Source organism: Phragmites australis, chromosome 5 (assembly GCF_958298935.1).
Source record: "Phragmites australis chromosome 5, lpPhrAust1.1, whole genome shotgun sequence".
In the NCBI taxonomy this organism is placed as follows: domain Eukaryota; kingdom Viridiplantae; phylum Streptophyta; class Magnoliopsida; order Poales; family Poaceae; genus Phragmites; species Phragmites australis.
This window is the reverse complement of record NC_084925.1, coordinates 30,387,373-30,408,622: the sequence shown is the minus strand read 5'-3', so window position 1 is coordinate 30,408,622 and position 21,250 is coordinate 30,387,373. Positions and strand designations below refer to the sequence as shown.

At 43.5% G+C, this 21,250-nt stretch overlaps 1 protein-coding gene across 1 annotated transcript; it reads left to right on the top strand.

Annotated features, from left to right (window-relative positions):
• Positions 1 to 8,713: 8,713 nt before the first annotated feature.
• On the top strand, positions 8,714 to 17,974 carry LOC133917575 (disease resistance protein Pik-2-like). Its single transcript, XM_062361456.1, has 2 exons — positions 8,714 to 9,682; positions 15,899 to 17,974. The coding sequence occupies exons 1-2, from the start codon at positions 8,784 to 8,786 to the stop codon at positions 17,865 to 17,867; spliced, it is 2,868 nt and encodes a 955-aa protein (XP_062217440.1). The 5' UTR covers positions 8,714 to 8,783; the 3' UTR covers positions 17,868 to 17,974.
• The last annotated feature ends 3,276 nt before the right edge of the window (positions 17,975 to 21,250 follow it).

Below are 21,250 nucleotides of genomic sequence, written 5' to 3'. Positions count from 1 at the left end.
TGCTGACAGTTCAATGTTCTCTTCTTATCAGGTCGCTCAGGATTCTTCTGTCTTAATGGGGAATGGGTCTCATACTTCTGTTCATGGTGTTGGCACGGTAGATCTGAAGTTTACTTCGGGAAAGATCGTGTAGCTGAGGAATGTGCAACATGTCCCTTCAATAAATGAGAATTTAGTTAGTGGTTCCCTTCTCTGTAGAGACGGGTTTAAGGTGGTACTTGAGTCCAATAAAGTAGTTGTGTCGAAACATGATCTTTTTATTAGTAAAGGCTATGAGTGTGGAGGCTTGTTCTGCTTTTTTCTTTCTGATTTCTGCAATAAATCTGTGAACCATATTTGTTGTAATATTAATGGAGACGAGGCTAGTGTTTGGTACTCACGTCCCATAAACTTTGGTTGTATAACATGGCTTTCTAGCTTGAATTTAATTCTGAATTTTTCCATTGTCAAAGGTTTCAAGTGCCAAAGGTGTTTGCAATCTAAGCAACCTCATAAGCCTCACAAGGCAGCCGAGGAGAGAAATTTGGCACCGTTAGAACTCATATATTCAGATCTTTGTGAAATGAATGGTGTGTTGACGAATGGTGAAAAAAGATATTTTATGACTTTAATTGATGATGCATCTAGATTTTATTACGTGTATTTGTTGAAATCTAAAGATGAGGCTCTAGACTATTTTAAGATCTATAAGGTAGAAGTTGAAAATCAATTGGAAAGGAAAATCAAAAGACTTAGTTTGGATCGTGGTGGAGAGTACTTCTCGAGTGGTTTCGACTTATTCTATAAGGAACATGGAATTATTCATAAGAGAACATCTTCCTATTTGCCCCAATCAAACGGGGTAGCCGATAGGAAGAACCACATCCTGACTGACTTGGTTATTGTCATGTTAGACACTACAGGTTTATCTAAGGCATGGTGGGGATGGCATTGGTGACTTCGTGTCATGTTCTAAATTGAGTTCCTACCAAGAATAAGGAGAAAAACCCTATATGAAGAATGGAAAGGGAGAAAACCATCACTTTATTATTTGCGCACTTGAGGATGCTTGGCGAAAGTAAATGTACCAATAACTAAAAAGTCTTTAAATCATACAGTACATTACAAACCTAGCCAACTGGCCAACAAAAGCACAGCGGAATAACAACCCAAAGCCACAGGTAGCTCTGGTGCAAACGTGATCGCTAAATCTACTCCTCATCCGCGCCTTCGTCACCCGCGAAGTCAGCATCCATCTCCTCATCTGAATGACAGTAAGAATAAGTACGGAATGTACTTAGCAAGTTCTATACTACTTCAAGGGGTTGTTAGATGCATAAAGGATAACTTAAGGATAAGGCTTTACGGTTTAGTTTTTAAGCATAAAGCAGTTTATGAAGATATCCAGTTATATTCTCTACTATTAACTTTGAAACAGTTTAAATAAGGTAACAATGTATATCTGGGATTTTCAGTCATGGGAGTGGATACACTTCGCTCTGCAGTCCCTATCAATATATCTAGTGTACCTTCAGTACCACTCAGCTCCTGGCAGATTGAGCCAGCAACCTCATCATACAGATATCTAGTCTACACACTCACTCATCAATGATACACATGTCCCGAGTCTAACCAAGTGAGGTCATTGCTTTGCATGTCCATGACTGTGGACACGACTAGTTGGCTATTTGAATAGATTTACACTCTGCAGAGGTTGTACACTGTACCCACATAATATGCTTAGTCTCTAACCATTGCAAGCAGAGGAGTGAATCATACCGAGATGCTTCAATCACCTTCCCTTACCGAGCTATACTACGAGACACTCAAGTCCTCCAGACCTACGTAAGGGATGGCAGGGTACCACCTTGACCTTTGTAAAGTGTCTGGTTCAATAAGCATCCCCGCGAGCACATGACAGATGCTTGGATCCTCGTTGCTCCTCTAGCCTTCTAGTAAAATATCTAGCTTGGTCAGGAGATAGAAAAGTCAAATCCTGCCCATAACAGGATGCATGGTTGCACGGGGGTGGTTTAGCATGACGGTGCAATGATTCAGTCCTTTATACGGCTGAGGCAGGCATCTTCAGCATTGGCAACAAGTACCACACAGGTAACTCAAGCTCTTAAGAGCATCCTCACTGGAGGACTACTCTACCTATCACCGCCAAAATAGTTTTCACCATTTTTACACACCACATGATATTAAGGATTCCACAATCATCAAGGATTCATGGCATATGAGATGAATTGATATTCACTGAAGCGACATCTCCGAAGAGATGTATTTCATAAGCGACATCTCCAAAGAGATGTATTAAATCCTAAGCATGCTAGATATCAAGGCATCGTCCAACGTTAATATAGATAACAACAGGTAATCTTAGGGTGACATGGATTCAAGATAATGACATTTAAGGCATGACAATTATTTGATAGGATTTAACTACTGCAAGCAATTAAAATAGCATAATATATAGCACATGCGATAATAAGTTAAGTTTTAAGTTGATCAATTGGATTATTGAAAACTTGGGTTCAAAATGATCAAGGAGATAGGACTTGCCTTCTCCGATGTCTTCCCCTAGTCTTTGGTGGAAGTCAGGATTCTCCAAATCCTCCAAGAAATCCTCCGGTTCTGCAAAGCGTGATTACGATTAACGAGAGCATATGCTATTGAAGAATCAAATAACACCAAATAGAAAACCGAATGAAAAATAATGGATATCACACTACGATAGAAAGATAGATCTCAAATTTAGATGAACTTAGGCAAAAGAATCATCAGAATCGGAGTCAAAACGGAGAACTTACAACTCCTGAAAGATTAATCTAAAATTATATCGAGAAATTCCAAAATGTTACTATTCATAGGTGGGTCCCACTGGAAAGTAACTAGTGGGTCCCGTTGCTGGATGCTCTGTCCACAACAACTCACGGCACACTGTTGGACCTATTTTCCAAAAAAATGGGCACACCTTGCTCACTCATGCTAAAAGAAAAACGCACACAACCCATGCTAGTTGCTGTGACCGAACCGTAGTTCGTCTGTGACCGTGGACACAACTATTCGAATAGTTTTACCTCTGTAGAGTGGTACACTTTACCCACAAGTTGAGCTTGGTAACAAACCACTATCATAGCAGTGTAACTCGACAAAGCCATTACCCACCATAGCATCATCCCTCTAGCCGCCTACAAGAGTTAACCGGGGGTTCCTGACCTATACTAGGCCGCCAACTGGGTCGACAAGCATGCAACTGCTTGTGCCTGCTCCATGGTCTCCTGTTGCACTCCTGTCTCCAAAAGTCTAGTGAACTAGCTGGTGGGGTTTAGACTAAGCCCTGCCACATACAGGGTCGAGTAGCTGTACGGTGAAGACTAGGTAAGATGTCACACCAACTTGGTCCTTAATCGAGGCAAGGTAAACATCTCTACACTAACCCTACCACACAGGCATCACTTAAACTCCCAAGGCATTCTCGGCGGGAACCTAGCCTTGCCCCAGCTCTAACAGGCTCTTTGCTGTTATTAGCCATCCAGTAACCCTTCCAATCCCGATAACTCACACAACACCAAGGCACCACGTTTCACACATTTCGTAAAACTAATCATGATTATGCATGAAATAACCATAAAGTACACAACCCTAAGTATACTAGTATCAAGGTGTTCGTCTTAGAGTAGTTAAAGTTGCTGAGACGATAACTGGCTCAACAATTTAAAGTTGCTGAGACGATAACTAGCTCAACAATTTAAAGTTGCTGAGACGATAACTAGCTCAACAATGTTATAAGCCAAAAGTAATCTAGCTGGCAACTCAAAAATAGGACATAACTAGCTCAACAATTTAAATTATGTCAAATAGTAATACTTCAAGCAATTATTTGGTGGAAAAATGGCAGCTACGGGTTGTGGTGATAAAATCTGGGTTCAATATGATCAACGAGGAAAACATATTGAGACTTGCCTCCGCCGAAGTTCTCGAGAGGGTCCTACGCCGAAGTTCTCGAGAGGGTCCTACTCGAAATCCTACGCTCTCGACTCCTCTTCCTCCTCGGTCTCTCCAGTGTCTATTGTGTGGCACACCACACACAAACAAAAACACACATAAATACCAACAAAATACAATCTAATTTTAAATAAATATGAAATTGATACAAATGGATAGGATTTGAAATTAGATGAATATCGGTGAAAGAATCGACAAAATCAGAGTTGATACAGAGGAGATATGGGCTCCGGAATTTGGTTGGCAAAATAATTCAGGAAAAAAGAAAAGGGGAGAATATTCCCTAGAATATTCTTTGGAAAAAGGATTTTCGGAAAAAACAAAAAGGTTAATGTGTTGTAGACTAGGTTCATGGATCTTGTGGACCGGAGGAGCTCAAGTCCATGGTTCACGGTGTACCAGGGCCATGGACTACGCTGTCGTGGCAGCTGATTGGGTTAAAGGGGTGGGGCTGGTGCTAAGGTAGCATCGACATGGCATCGACGTGGTTGGACACATGTTGGCAGCGGGGCGAGTGATCATCGGGTGGAGCTGAGACGGCGACGCCAGGGAGTTCGCGGCAAGGGCTGGCTAAAGAGCTCACCATCGGTAGCTCCTGGGCTTGGATTGGACCGAGAGCCAGTCCAAGAGGACCAGCGTGGTACGGCGGAGTCGATGGTGGGCACCAGCCGGAACAATGCCAGCAGCACGCCAGAGTTGGGAGCGACGGAGGCCACTGGGGGAAATATGTGGGGAGGCAGCCTGGGCTAGGGTTTAGGGCGTCAAGAGTGTGTAAGGGGCGCAGGGAAGTGATACCGTGCTTGGCTTGGCCGGTGGGGCATCAACGGTGGCCAGCGACGAAGGCGGAGGCCGGCGGCCATGGCATCTCAATGACAACTCGGGAGAGAGGGGAGAGGCTAGGTTGAGGGGTGAGGGAGGTGAAGGGAGGTTGGGTGAAGCTCTCCGCTGGCCTAATTGGCTAGCGGCAACCTCTGGTGGTGGATTGATGGTGGGTGCTGTCAGTGGAGGGGGAGGAGATAGTGAGAGGGAAGAGAGAGAGGAGTGGCAGAGCTTGCCTTAGCGAGCTCGATGAGCGGTGGTGCGATACGGAGGAGTGAGTGACTGGCTTTTATAGGCAAGTGAGGGGGGAATAGCCATGACAATGGCCAGCAATCACGACGGATGCTAGGCCGTGGCGTGCGGCTTTGGTTAATGTTATAGCTACACCGATTAATGTGCATGTATTCCCTCATGATGGGAGGCAGGAGAGTATCGGGACCATCGGAACGAAAGAATTTTGGATCCAGATCAAGATGAACTGAGACATGCTATTTCATAGTGTTGCAAGACATGAAAGAAGTGGAACCGTATCTTAACGAGCACAAGGAGGTGATACACAAGCACAAGTAGGTGATACACAGAGTAAATCCAAAATAATCAGATCATAAAACAGCACAACCGTTAGTTAAACAAGTGGATGAAGAGAGGGTTCCAGAACAATAGTGATTTGACAACTTCATCAAGTGCGACGTTCAATCAGTTGGCAAGAGGGCCGAATTCTGCGATTGTGAAATGGCAAACAAACCCATTTTACATGAAAGCACAGGATGGAAAGAGCTAGCACGTATCGGACCGAACACTTTCTGAAAAACTTTCCACTTCCATAAACTAATCTGATCAAGATTTATACTCATTAGTTAGTTGTTTGCTCATAAACCACATTATTTCCCCCGTAGAGTAGTCTTGCCATCTCTCTAATCAGATCTATCTAGCGGCAAGAAAGAGCATTCATCAAAAGTAAACATGAAAGCAAATAGTAACTACACCGCCTGAACCTATCTCCCTAATTATTGAACATGAGCATCACTCGTTTCGATTACACCTTGAGCCAAGCCAAAAACTCCCGTACACAAAGCTAACTAAATACTAATTGAAAATGAAACTTACATCCTAGGAATGTCCTCCTGAACTTCTTGAAGACCGGCCTAGGCACGTAGTGTTGGCACCGGTGGGCTCGGCAGCTGCAACCATGCCGTTGTGGGTTCGCAGCGCCCCGTCCGACTCCTGCTTGGGTGCCTTCACGGGCGACGCGGATGTGCCGTTGTACGGGCGCTCGGTACCTGCGGCTTGGCGAACACCACGGCAGCGGCGACAGCGATGTGGCCGCCGACGAAGAGGGTGGTTGGGGGGCACTCGTTAGGATTAACAGATCGATTTTGTGTCAAGTAACAATCGCGGGCGGTGACCGGCTGGAGCCGTGCGGCACAAGAGCCTCCCTAATAGATCACCTGAGAGGAGGGGGGTACGTCAGTTTTGGATGTTAGGAGAGGGTGAGAGGAGGGGGTGCGTGGATTGTTACTCGGATCACATAAAGAGGGGATTAAGTGTTGGATATTTCTATGAGATTATGCGAGGAGGGAACAAAAGACAGAATGTTTTGCTTTTAAAAAAAAAAATTATCTTTTTTTTTTACATTATTAAAAACTATTTTTCGAGACATCCAATGTGTCTTTCTACAGGCGGGTCTTATGGCAAACCGCTTGAACGATTTCTAGAGACGGACGACAGAAGAAGCCGCCTGTGTAAAGGTCATTTCCACAGGTAATTCATTATGTGAACTGCCTGTGTAAATCGTATCATTTTCATAGGCGGTTCACATAACGATTTGCCTATAAAAATAGGTTATTTTCAGATGCGGTTCCTTATATAAACTACCTCTGAAAATGAGTTCACAAACACAGGTGGTTTACATAAGAAACCACATGTGATAATGATCATTTTCACAGACGGTTTCTTATATGAACCGCTTGTAGAAATGAAGAATCATTTTCAGAGGCGGTTTACATAAATAACCGTCTCTGAAAATGGATGACAACTTATCTTAATTTTTTTTTATTTTTCTCTTTTTTTTCTCACCTCAGCAGCACTAGAATATGAACCAGTGTACATTTCTGCTCAAGTTTGATATAAGGGGTGACGGCTATGGACACAAGCACGTATTTTGAAAACGGTGCAGAAACTTCAGGGCGCGAGAACACAATCTTCCAGGTCGTTTTTGGCCTTGGAAAATTCACCAAACCTAATAAAGTGGGGGAGAAACGGATGTAACTTTTTTTTTAGATATCCGTAAAGTCAAAAAAGTCGAATTCAAAGTCCGTATGCAAAAGTTGTACCCGTTTTACAGAAGGCACTCCGGTTCACTATGATGCTTCGGCACAAAAGGTTAAAAGGATGAAATATTCAGTTTCTATCGTAGCTACTTGATAGGTGAGGTGGTAATGAGGTTCGCAGGTGAGTGAAGGTCCCAGATTCGATTCCCACAAAACACAAAGACTGAAACAGTGTGAAAATATAGTGCGTCTTGTGGTTTGCGATGGTGCGGCATGGGGGTTCCTCGGGTGAATTTTTTTCGCAATCTTCAGGGAAAGAACATCGATTCTATTATCATAGGCGGTTACTTCGAGTGAATCGTCTATAATAATAGGTTTTCACAAACGGTATTTTTTTCACCCATGAAAATCATCTATTTCTACATACCTTTGATCACAGATGGGTAAGTTATACGCCTGTGTAAATGGATTACCACCCATATCTGAAAATAGTTTTTTATAGGGCTAGTTATCACGGTGGGAGGATGGAGGGTCATATCCTTTATTAATAAATAGATTATTTTGATTTAACATTATTTATTATATGAAGCTGTGATTAATAACTAAGGGACTTTATTCCGATTCTTTCTTTTCCCACTGTCCAAGCCATTCTCTGCGTAGCTTTCCTTGTCCCACTCTCCAAGCCATTCTTCTTGGAATTCCTCCTTTGTTTCAACTTTATTCTTTTCCAATGATGCTGGCTTAGCTCTCCGCTTTGCCTTTGCTTTTCCTTCTATCTTTATTCTTTTCTTTAAGGGATCCTTCTAACTTTATTTATTTTCATCATCCAAAGGCAAGCGCACTACATATGATCGAATAATACCATGTGAAAAGAGAATTAAGGAACAGAGGTATTATCGATGCATAATATCACCGAAAATCGACCAATTTTCAATCATAGCCAAGGGCCCCGGTAAAATAATCGGTAAAAAAAATTGGATTTATTTGAATTTAGGACCTTAAATTAAACTTGAATTTGGACTATTTTGGTTGAATTTTTTTCAAAAACCGCCTTATCAGCTTTACTGGTGGGGTCCCATAATTCTTTAAAAAAACAATAAGAAGAACCCTGCCTGTGTCCATGTGAGGTGAAATGCTATACAAACAAGTTACTCTATCCAATCACAAATGCTTACGTTTTAGATAACAGCCCGATCTTTAATGTGTAGTCTTGAACATCATTTTCTATTAGAATATATTAATAAAATTAAATAAGTTTATGATATTATGAAAGAATTTTACAAGACAAATTTACACATTATTTTTATATTTCTAACAAAATATTTAAAATTTATTAATAGTTAAAGCTTCAAAAGTTCAATAACCTTGCCCAGCGAGACCAGTTGTTTCGAGTAGTGGGAGTGTTGGCTTCTGATATCGCAACCATTCATTCACTCCGTGATTTGTGCCAGTGGATCACTGGATCCGCTCATACATTATTAAAGAGAACAGCCCTGGTTCCCACCCACATGAATTTCAGCATCACCCGCTGAAAACGCCATTAACATCTATCTTAAACAATTGTTGTCTTCTCTGACAACAATAGGCACTGTCGTCGTGGTGTGGTGAAGTCTGAGTATCTGAGGTGACGGCCAAGGAAGAGAGAAGAAGGTAGCTAGCGACGAAGGCAAGCTCAGCCAACGTCTGCGAGGTCGGCGAGCAAGCATGGAGCTCGCTGTGGGCGCCTCCGAGAGCGCCATGAGCTCGCTGCTAGGCAAACTCGGCAGCCTCCTCGCCCAGGAGTACACGCTCATCAGCGGTGTCCGCAGCGAGATCCAGTACATGAATGACGAGCTCGCCAGCATGCACGCCTTCCTCCGCAAGCTCGCGCGCGCCGCCGCAGCCGGAGCTGCCCACGACGAGCAGACCAAGGACTGGACCGAGCAGGTCCGCGATGTCGCCTATGACATCGAGGACTGCGTGGACGACTTTGCGCACCGCCTTGGCCACCAGCCCCGCGGCGAGGGCCTCCTCATCAACCTCCGACGCGCGTGGTACACCATGGCCACGCTCTGGTCGCGCCGGGACATCGCTGCCAAGATCATCGACCTCAAGAAACGCGCGCAGGATGTCGGCGAGCGCCGCTCGAGGTACGGAGTGCAGGACCCCAAGCACGACTCCAAGGGCAAGTCGAGCGGAACGCCTCGCCCGTACACCGCCGACCACCAACCTGCCGCCCCGCAGCTCGTCGGCACGACCAAGCTGGTAGGGCAGGATAAGGACATCGTCGACCACGGGCAATGGCTCACAGAGCCGCGGCCCGAGTGCGACGAGAGGATCCTCGCCATCGTCGGATTTGGCGGGCTCGGCAAGACAACAATGGCGCAGGAGCTGCTCCGCAGGTTCGGGGAGAAGTTCGAATACCGGGCGTCCGTGCAGGTGTCGCGGAAGCTGAACCTCCCGTCTCTGCTGAGAAGCATTCTCAACCAGGTCACGCCGCAGAAGGAACCCGAGCGCAAAAATGACGGCGGCGGTGGCCCCTCGGAGAGCCGTGTCAATGGGACCGAAGGATGGAGCGTGCAACAGCTCAAGCTGAAGCTCAAAACACAACTCGAGCAAAAGAGGTGAGCAAAAGAGGAGTATGTTTGTTTTTTTCGCTAGGACAAGCTAGGTGGCTGAGGATTGTCTAACCTAGTTAGCTGGACTAGGAAACATGATAGCGTTTGGTTCCCCTGTTTGCTATCCTTGCTATTTTTCTCCCCCTTCTTTGTCTTCCGCGTACAAGCACGCAGGCAGGCAAGCACACAAGCGAGGTTACCGAGCAAGCAACAAGCAGCTAACAAGCAGTGGCGGACCCAGCTAAAATTTTTAGGTGGAGTGAATTGGAACGAAAAAGTAAATCAAAAGTAAAAATATACTACACACGGCATTCGCATATTGCAATCATACAAATTAGAGTGTAAACGGTAAATGAATGACGTAGAAGAAGATTTCAGATGATACCTCTAATATGAAGAAATAAATAACAGTTCTTGCACTAGCACCATATAATTCAAAATACACCAAAAGATAATGGATCAAAGTAACCTGTCAATTTAATAAAGATCAATTAGTTAGTAATAATGAAGTGATCATATGCCTTAAAAATTGGTGAAAATTATGAGAATATACATACTACTAGTAAAACACTAAGCACGTCTAGATCCTTTAGGTTTCCTCGGCAAGCCCATTTTATGGTCTTTCATGACTTGAAACCTCTTCTTAATTTTATCACAATCAAGTCCTTTAAAAATCTCCTTCTCAATGTAGCACACCAGCAAGTAATTGAGCCAATCATCGGACATCTTATTGCGCAAATCTGTCTTGATTAAGTGCATAGCCGAGAATGCTCTTTCAACTGATGCCGTTGCCACTGGTAGGATCAATGCTAACTCAATGAGGCAATAGACCAATGGAAAAGCAATATGCTTTTCAGTTTCAACCATCTTCACGACTAAACTTCCAAGATCATGACAAGCAGTGAAATCATCAATTCTTCTCACATGTATAATGAAGGTCTCAAGTTGATCTTTTATAAGAGAACGATCAACAATTGTGAAATCTTCGTCATAGATCTCCGTTAGTCGAGCAATCTTACCAACATCAAACTTAGAGAAGGAATTTCTTGGATCAAGACAAGAAAAACAAACAAGCAACTCCGATGATACCTCATTGAAGCAATGATCCATCTCTGTGATAATAGCATCAAGTGCAGTAAAGAAGTATCAACACGGTAATGATGTTCTTGAGTGATTAAGTTCCCATCAAGCCTTGATCGACCCCATATTGGTATTGCCTCATCCGTATTTGGTATTGGAATATGTTTTGCAACACAAAATGATTTGACTTCTTCCAATAATGGCTCTCAACCTTCATTTCTGAAGGTGATCAAACGTGCTTTCACATCAATAAGCAATGACATGACTTGAACAATATTTTGATCTTTTCTTTGCATCAGGAGAGATAAATCATGTAATACGAAACACTTTCAACATCAACTTCATGTTTAAAACAAAGAAAAAGCTCTCCATTTTGCGCACCAAACCACCTGCTCGATCAGGATTACGTTCGTCCTCATGAATCATGGCCAACACCTTGACCACGGAATCCCACATTGACTTAATACGAACTAATATTGTAAAATGAGAGCCCCATCTTGTATCTCCAGGTCTAGTCAAGTTTGTGCTTTGGTGCTTCCCCCTTCCTTTAAAAATCTCATCACTCTCCAACTTTGCCAAATTGGTTTCACGATGCTTTGCAAGTAACTTATCCTTTCTCTTGCAAGATGCACTAGTACTTGACACAATCAAATTCACATAGTTGAAGAAATCATCAAAAGATGAGCAACAAGTTGCAACAGAAACAATAACCAACTGTAATTGGTGAGCAAAGCAATGAACATAGAAAGCATAAGGGTTCTCATCACGAATTTGTTTTTGCAAACCATTGAATTCACCTCTCATATTTGAAGCTCCATCATATCCCTGCCCTCTTAGTTTAGCAATAGATAAACAATGGTCAGCAAGAATCTCAGTCAAAGCTTTCTTTAATGCATTTGAGGTTGTATCTTCAACATGTTTAAGACCTAGAAACCTTTCCACAACCATTCCTTTTTTGTTCACAAACCTGCATGACACACTGGCACAGTTAGTTGCTTAACACATCGAGTCATCAATGAATATTTCAAGATAATGCATAAAAAAATAACTACTAACCTCACAAGTACAGCCATTTGCTCTGCTATTGAGATATCACGAGATTCATCAATTAGAATGGAGAAAAGACTATCCCCAATCTCTTCCTTTATCACTTCAGTGATCTCTTCTGCACAACCTTGTGTAAGGTCCTTTTGAATCTTGTGAGAAGTCATGCGGGCAGTTTTTGGACACAACTCATCAAATGCAACCCTTACCTCCTCATTGTGTTTTTTTACCAATCAATCATCTCTAAGAAATTGCCTTTGTTTAAGGAAGAGGTAGATTCATCATGTCCATGGAATGCGTGACCTTGCGAAATGAGATAACTTGCAACATCTAAAGCAGCAGTCAAACGAACTTCATATAGCATTTCTGTGTCTTTAGAGTTAGAATCGATCTTATGGGAGATACTCGCCCTTTGATTCTTAAAATCCTCGGTACATAACCTTGCTTTATTGTGGCAACCTGAAACTCCACCAACATGACCAGGTAACCCTCTATATGCATCCTTCCAATCATCATACCCTGTCTTTGTGAAAACCACATGACCAAATTTTTCATGCTCATCTTCTTGCCTAAAAAGAAAGCAATAGAAACAAAATACGGCATCCTTTGACACACTATACTCCAACCAATCATAGTCCTTAAACCATTTCGGTTGAAAGAGTCTCTAATCCTTTCCAACGCGCTTGCGAGGAAAATTATGACCTATAGGTTGGGTGGGGCCTCGCAATAAATAAGCTCTCCTAACCTCAAATTTAATATTAGGATGAAATCCCTCAATTGGTATTCTAAGAGCCGGATCAGCAACAACATGAACAAGCGGGTTAAATTCTACAATAAGGTCAATACCTTCTTGTTCATTTTCTTCCTGTTGTGCTTGTGGTTGTGCATCATCAACACCAATCTCAACTTGAGCTATATTAGATACTACGGCTTCAATGGCAGCATGGCCTTCAACTTCTCTGACTATGGAATTGGCGGCATTGCGACTTTCATGGGTGGTTGGAGCTCGAGGAGCCACCACTCAAACTTGTAAAATAGTTCTTCAAATCTACACAATAAGATAATAAGTACATGTTACACTAAGCACATGAATGACTAAGCAAATTGCTAAATTACAAAAAATTTCAATCAAACAATAACGAATTTTACCATTTATTTTAGTCTTCTTGCCAATTCCTTTGTTGTTGTTCCTAGTGGGGTTCGTGCTGGTGGCACCGCGGCCTCGGCCAATGCTAACTCCCACCGGAACCGCTACTGCAGCTGAAGCAGTAGCGCGGCCACGGCCATGGCCGTGCCCAGCAACGCCGCAAGCCGGGGCACCTCCGGCCTCCTCTTCCTCCATCAAGGCAAGTAGGCAACAAGAGGTGGTTTGCTCTCTGCTGGGTGACCTGGGGAAGCCGTCAAGCGTCAAGCCACATCCCAGTGATCCCACAGTGCCGCACGAGTCACGACCGCACTGAGTTGGACTGGTTTGCAGTCGCGGCCGAGCTGGTCGCCGAGCACTGTAGGTCCGCCGACCACCGTCCGCCCGTGACCTGTCCGCAGCTGGGGCTCCCGGATAGCGCGGTCGCGCCCACCGTCGTAGGTCCGCCGTCTGCCGGCCGCGCAGAGGCGTGGACGACGCCGAGCACCGTAGCAGCTAGCAGGCTAGCAGCCAGCAGGGGCTCCCGGAGTCCCAGACGCCGGATCGCGCCCAGGCGCCCAGTGTCGCAGCTTCGCAGGCGTCGTAGAACGGAAGAAGCCAGAAGGCTAGAAGCCGCCGACGGTTCGGCGCTGGGGGTTGAGGAATTGAGGACCGATGGGTGCTGCCGGCTGCCAAGCTAGGAGATCGATGGGGCAGTCCTGCGAATCTGCGATGGCCGATGGGGACTGCCGGAGCTCGAAGATGGATCGGGAGATCGATGGGGGCTGCTAGAGGCGGACTGGAGTCTGGGAGATCGATGGGGGCTGGCTGGTTGCCTGGGAGAGTTCGGATGGCCAAGGGCCTAGGGCAGATGGGGATGAGGCCATGAGGGGATCGATGGGTCACCACAAAATTGAAATATAATCCGCCGGCCCACTGCAACAACATCAACAGATAACAGCACGCTGCACGCCAATACCTTTCTTTTTCATCTCCGGTCGGCTGGAGGCACGCAGACGGAGCCACGTCAGTAGCTGGGGCGGCCGTCCCACCTCGCCTATAGGGAGGGTCCACCGCTGCTAACAAGTAAAATAAGCATAGCAACCGCCGCGCTGCATTGCTGCATACGGCTTCCGGCTTCAAGTGCTGCCGCCAAGCTCGCGAGGCCGTTCGAGTCGTCTCCGCCCGCTGCCGTCGAGGACGCCGATTTGGGCTCGCCCGAGCTCAGTTCCGTGCCAGGAGTTCGATTTGGGCACTCCGAGTCACGGCGCGGTGGAGCTCGCGGCAGCCGCCCCTCTTCGATTCTCGCGACGGAGCTCAGAAAGGATGTCGCTGCTTTGATTTAGGTGTGAATTCTGTTGCACGACATCAATTTAGTGTTAGCAACGAAGCTTGCCTGTGTGGAAGAGCCGATTTGGCTCACCTACACGGGCAAGGAAATCTTTGCTTATGCTGGCAAGTGTGCCAGGCAAGGCAAGATTTTGGAGTGCCTACCAAACACACTAAAATTAGTCCAGCAAGGTGAGGAATCATGGGCGAGGGATCCAAGCAGCGCCCTTATTATTGATATTTATATTGTATTTGAATGGTTTATGATCATTGAAATGCATATGAGTATACTGAGCGCCTTTGCTTACTACTCGCTGCATGCAACTCAATAGTATCTTAAGCAAAAAGGCTCTAACCTTCTGACCTTTTACTTTTGCCAGTGAATCCTATGCACACTTTTCGAGATATATGACCTTTACTTTGAGTGGTCAGCCTTTTTTTTAACAAAACTATTTAAATTTTTGAGTTTATAGCATATTTATCTCTAAATGAGCATGGCTTGACGACTAATATTAGGGGTAAGAGAGTTAGACATGGACCAAGCTAAAACAATTTTAACTGAACGACCAAATACTCAAACGGGGAAGAAATTGGAGTCTCTTACTATGACCAAAATAAATGTCATCCTAAAATATGTCGATTCAACTTTTTAAATGTTGACCACCAATATACGTAAAATTGTTAGATTTGCCGCATGCATGGAGATAATACTAGTAGACATGAAAACTACTTCTATATCATAATAATTCTATATTTTTAGAAAAAATTACAAAAATCCACCTATAATTTTGATGGTTTGTCAAACCTCTCCTAAAACTTCTTTTTCTCCATTCTCCCACACGTAACTATTCTATAATGTCAAATACCCCTATGACCGTTAACTGCACGATGTAGTGTATGCGTGACTTACTAGGGTTTCTAGGGTGGCGTAGTGATTTCTAACGTTGCTTTTGACATCTTAGGACTATTTAAATTCCTAGCTAGTTCACGTACTTTTGAACATTAATCATATTTAAGCATTCAAAATATAGAGGCAAGCCCAATCTAATGGTTCAACAAAATATGAAAATCATTCTAGAAGTCATTGTGCTATTTTAATTAGAAGTCACATAAGCACCATATATAACGTGTAGTCAAACAGTACTATGGGGGTATTTGAAAGTTGTTAGGAGTAGACCGACAAAAAACAAGCTGAAGGGTTTTTTTTTTTGACAAACCCCAAAGTTGCAGATGTATTTTCTTCAATGTCCGTTATTTTCTAAAATGTAATAAAAAGAGTATCTTTTTTTAAGAAAACCACAAGTAAAGGTAATTGTAAGGATGTGTGTTAGAGACTATACATGTCAATGTCAAAAGGTACAAGTAAAAGAGAATATATTAAATTAGTGGGGTGGTGGGGGCATAGTGGTATGACTCCATTCATCAGTGTTTAAATTCTAATATCCACTATTTACACACGTCAGTGATTTCAACGTTTTGTTTGTAAATTTAAGATTGGAGATCCTCGTGAGTGTGGCATATGTGTGTTGTGGTGTGTCTGCACACACGTCATCCTTATAAAAAAAAATTATGCCATTGTGGTGACAAGTTCGCTAATCATGTTGTTAGTACGCCACTGATTTTATTTGTACATGCTATCCTCGCAGGTACCTTCTCTTAATAGATGATGTATGGTCCGTATCGTCATGGCGAGATATTTGGGAATCTTTGCCCAGAAATAAAAAAGGTAGTAGCATAGTGGTGACTACAAGGTTCAAGTCTGTAGCAAATGCCTGCTGCTATAAACAAGACCGTATCCACATGCTTAAACCACTCCGTGGTGAGGAATCCAAAATCCTGTTCTTTGAAAGAATTCATGATCCAGAGCCGACAAAATTCAAAGAAATCAAGGAGGAAATTATAAAGAAGTGTGCAGGTCTGCCTTTAGCAATACTTACAGTAGCAGGTCTCTTAGCCAGAAGAGACCTGAACGAAAGTAGTCATTGGAAAACAGTGGAGGAGTCTCTAAACTCAGAGTTAGAAAAGAATCTCTCCCCCGAGGGAGTGACGCATATTCTTAATCTCTGCTACAATGATTTGCCAGCCGATCAGAAGAATTGTTTGTTGTACTTGAGCATATTCCCAAAGGGTTGCAGCATCCACAGGAAGCGTTTGACCAAGAGATGGATAGCTGAAGGTTTCATTATTGAGAAGGATGGGAAAACTGTTGAGGAGGTTGCTGATGACACCTTTAATGATCTCATCAGCAGAAATATAGTTCGGCCAGTGGAGCATAGCAGTAATGGGAAGGTGAAAGCTTGTCAGGTTCATGATATGATCCTTGAATACATTGTGTCCAAGTCAAGCGAAGAGAATTTCATCACTGTGGTTGGAGGACACTTGCTCACACCAACACCAAGCAACAAAGTCCGCCGGCTTTCCCTGCATAGCAGCAATCCTGAGGACGCGAAAGAGAAAATGGAGAGCATGAACTTGTCCCATGTCCGGTCACTAACAGTGTTTGAGAATTTTCACCATTTGCCTTCTTATTCATTCAAGTCTGGAATCCTGCAGGTGTTGGAACTGGAAGGTTGCAAGAGCTTAAATACCAATCAGCTGGACAAAATATGTAAGATGTTCCACTTGAAGTATCTGAGCCTACGCAAGGTATACATCAAGAAGCTCCCATCAGAAATAGGAAAGCTTCAATATTTGGAGACACTGGATATAAGGGAGACAAATGTGACATACTTGCCTTCATCCATTGGGCGGCTCCAAAAAATGGTCCATCTTCTTGGTGGCAATAAATCCACACGTCGTGCCTTAAGATTCACCGAAGAAATTGCAAACATGACAGCATTACAGACACTATCAGGGATTGAGATTAGTACGAGCTCAACTCGAGACCTTGGAAGCATGCACAACCTCACCAAATTGAAGAAGTTGAGCATCTACAATCTTAGAGACCTTGATGCCAATAGCCATAAGTATGATTTACTCTCTGCCATTGAGTACCTAAGTGGCTTCTCCCTAAAGTCTCTTGCAATTGATGATGGTTTCACGGGTTTTCTTAATTCAATGGATGACCTATCCACTCCACCAAAATACATTCTCTCACTTGATCTTTCTGGCAAATTGCTTCATGTGCCTAAATGGATCAAGGAGCTGGAAACTCTTGAGAACTTAACTTTATCGTTGACTTCACTGCAGACAGAGGGTTTGCTACTTCTTTCCCGTCTCCCTTTGTTGTTTTCTCTCACATTTTCAGTCATTGCAAAAGGGCATGATCGTAGCATCGTGAAGATTCTAGAGAAGAATACAATGGATTCGGGAGGCAAGATCTTCGTGCCGCCTGGCGGATTTGTCCGTCTCAAACTACTCCGATTCTCCGCACCCGTGATGCCACTACTGAGCTTCCTAGAAGGGGCAATGCCAGAGCTTCAAAGACTCGAGCTACAATTCAGGATATTGGAAGGTGCTTATGGTTTAGAGAACCCTGGAAATCTTCAGCAAGTGAATCTAACAGTCAGCCAGCAAGCTTCTGAAGCTACCAAGGTGAAGGTGTCTGATATCAGAAGTTCTGTAGGTATGCATCAGAACAAACCTACAGTGGTAGTTGATGAGTACTACGAATGATCAAAGTTGAAACGGTTGTCGTGTCTTTATCCTTGCAAGTTCATTATTGAGTTTGAATAATAGCCCATTGGGCTGGCCTGTGTGCAATAAAATGTAAACAAAGCTGTGATGAGTGTCCTAGTTGCTGTATAATTGTGTGGCGTGACGAGTGTTGCTCAGCAAGAGTTCTCTCCTGCAAACATTTATGCAAGAAAATATTGTGGTTTTCTTATTTCATTTCAAAATGTTCTGACTCTTTTTTTAATTTTGATATTTGAATATGAGATAACGAACCCTCCCAATCCAAACAAATTTTATTTAGTTGAAGCATACAAACCAACGGATGAACTCCCAAGGTTGGAAGGGATTAACCCAATCCATTCCACCCTTAATTGTTTCGCTACGAATAATTACCCATTGCTTCGCAGTTTGCAATTGCTTTCCTCTAATTAACTTGTGTCATCAGGAGCGTATGTGGGCAGTTCTCCATAACACACGCACAATTAAACAAACTACTTAGAAGCAAATCACATGCATATGCAACGAACCGCATAGAATGCGAGGGTTCGAAAGTTACCTCGGCGACACGAAGCAGGAAACAAAGGGTTCGAGCACCCTTGATTGTTTCTTCTTCATGCTATGCATGATTTTCCTGTTTTTTGAAAAGTTTACCTTCTTGCCAATCTGCTATTGTTATCTATGTTCTTTATTTCCACTATATCTGCTAGAATAATCAAACAAACTGTTATAATGCCCTCCCTACGAATTAAAATCTGCTCTCTCTTCCATCTAAATTCAAATAAATGGTTTGTTGGCGCGTGAAAAAGGGCACCAATAGAGCGCGGCGAGAGCCCTTCTCACTGGAGTGAAAGGCTCAACTTTGGAGATGAACTGAGCACTAAGAGGGGAGGAAGAAGCAGGAAGAGAGTTGTCTGACTAAGTTCAAAGAGGGGCCCCCTCTACCCGCCCTTTGAGGGCTTATTTTATAGAGATAAGGGGCATGAGAAATTATAAGCCTGCCCCTGAGATTGTGCTACAATCACTACGACAAAACAACACATTAGTGACTGGTGATAACCGTCATTAGTGACGGGTGATAACCGTCATTAGTGATGGTTACCGTACCAGTCACTCTTATTGCGTCACTAATAATGAAACATTAGTGACGAGTTGAAACCCGTTAGTAATGACTATCACCAGTGACAGGTCATAGTTGAGACCCTCGTTAAAGTGCGTCTCCTATAGCCTGAGAAGGCCTGTTGCCCGTCACTGTGATCGTCATTAGTGACGGGTGTATTTACCATCCGTCACTAATGATCGAGTTCCAGTGACGGGTAGCTTTCCAACCCGTATCAGGGACTCGGTAATTAGTGATAGGTGGTAACTACAACCCGTCACTGTTGATCGAGTCATAAGTGACGGGTCTATTTACCACCTGTCACTAATGATCCAGATAGTAGTGACGGATCTATTTACCACCTGTCACTAATAACCAAGTCCCAGTGAGGGATTGGAAAGCTACCCGTCACTGGGACCGGGTCGTGAGTGACAGGTGAATTTATGACCTGTCACTGGTGGCCTTTGTAGTGACAGGTGAAATTTTCACCCGTCACTAATGATCTCGTTCCCCGAAGGGATTTACTTGTTTCATGGTTGCATCCTGAAGCAATGTCAGGATTTGGCAACCGTCTTCTCCTGCAAACAAGACACATCCAGATACCTACATCGAAATCAATCAAAACATTCATGCCATAATCACATTCATGCCACACCATGCATTATCAAGATACCCACATTGTAGGGACCAAGTCACGAGATATGCACATATACATAATCAAAACGTACAACGACACAAGTCCACATCAAGATAACTACAAATTACATAAGTCAGGATATTGTGTCCCTACAATAGAACTCACCTTTAGAAGAGATGACTTCGATCATTATGAACGCGGCAATCCGTCCTCAACTGTTGGTGAGTGCAGACTCTTCGATGTTGCCATCCAGTAAGCTAAATTCCTACTGAATGAAAGTAGTTATTGAAAAAGTATGCAATTAGCATAAGAAAAATCATTTTATCATCAGATATTAGTAATGAATAAAAGCAGTTATGAAAAGACTATGCAATTATCTTACATCTGGGGATTTCATATCCTTGGCTACTAATGTTAGTAGCATGTGACGCGCAACATAGAAGCCACAGGCGTTGCACGGTGGTTGTTGGTGGCAATGGAGAAGGAAAAAACCATCAGTTAAAAAAAAGGTAGTAGTAGAGTATTTGCAAATATGTATGCTGGCAGTTATCGTGAAGGCAGTCTTATGTGTTAGTGTGCGGGGCTTCTTCGGATCGTACTTTGGATCACAACGCATATACCTGTCAAAAGCCCTACATGTGAAGAGGGATCCAATAGTCAACATTTGGTGTAAGTTTGAAAAGTTCAATATGTAACCTAAGTCATGAAGAACTTACTCGTTGAGGATTTGTTTGACCAAAGTATAGTCACGTACTCCCAGTTTTACATTAGATTCTACTACTGATCTTGACGAATTGAGGTACCAAACCAAGTTCCACTTGGGGGCAATGACTAGTAAGATCCAATGGCCACCTGTGTTGTGGGCGGCCACCAGGTAGTCCCTCTTCGAAAAGTGACTCATTTCATTAGCTACATTTGCCACAACGAATTCCCTTTGTTGCTCCATCACAAAAATTATCAAAATTTGGGGGTTAAGGAATGCGAAGGGCTCCTTCTTCCTCGTTTCTTGCATCAAGTGTCTACAGATAAGAAATTAATTAGATGGGAGAATTAATGGTAACAATTAATGAACGTCTAGTCTGAAAGGGCTTACAATATAAAGCATCACAATAACCTCACGTCTAGGTCATCGAGGTTGAAGAGGTCATATAAGTCGTTGAAGTCCACGATGAAGTAGCCGTCCCCTTGCAAGAAGTGACAATTTTGGTAATAGACGACAATGAAAATCTTTTTCTCTCTACAACCTTGCAGCTAGTAATTATGTAACTGGACACAAGGTTGTCCCACCCTTCAAAGTGGATCTGCTGGTAGCAAAGGCTTCCCAAGCTTGAATTTTGGGTTGTCCTGATTCCAAGCTGCCGCTATCTGGTGCTTCTCGGCGATTGAGTCCTTACCAGAGGACTTGGATTTCTTCGGTAGCTGCTTCTTGGACCTTAGCTTAGACTTCTTCTTCTTCTATAGGCTGCCCTCATGTTGCTTAACTGGAGATGATGGAGTGGGCAAAGGTGACACAACTAGCGCATCTCAAGGTTGAGGTCGGGGTAGGGAACTTGGTGCACTTAAACGTCCAGGAGGATCGCTCCTAGATGGTTCTGTGTGCACCACGATGTCCCCTCTCTTCCATTGGATTCTTTAAAGACGGGCTTGACC

Bases quoted from the DNA above. Each gene is read 5' to 3' on its own strand.
- LOC133917575 (XM_062361456.1), top strand. From the start codon at position 8,784: ATGGAGCTCGCTGTGGGCGCCTCCGAGAGCGCCATGAGCTCGCTGCTA. The intron at 9,683-15,898 runs GTGAGCAAAAGA...CTATCCTCGCAG, and splicing joins ACACAACTCGAGCAAAAGAG to GTACCTTCTCTTAATAGATG.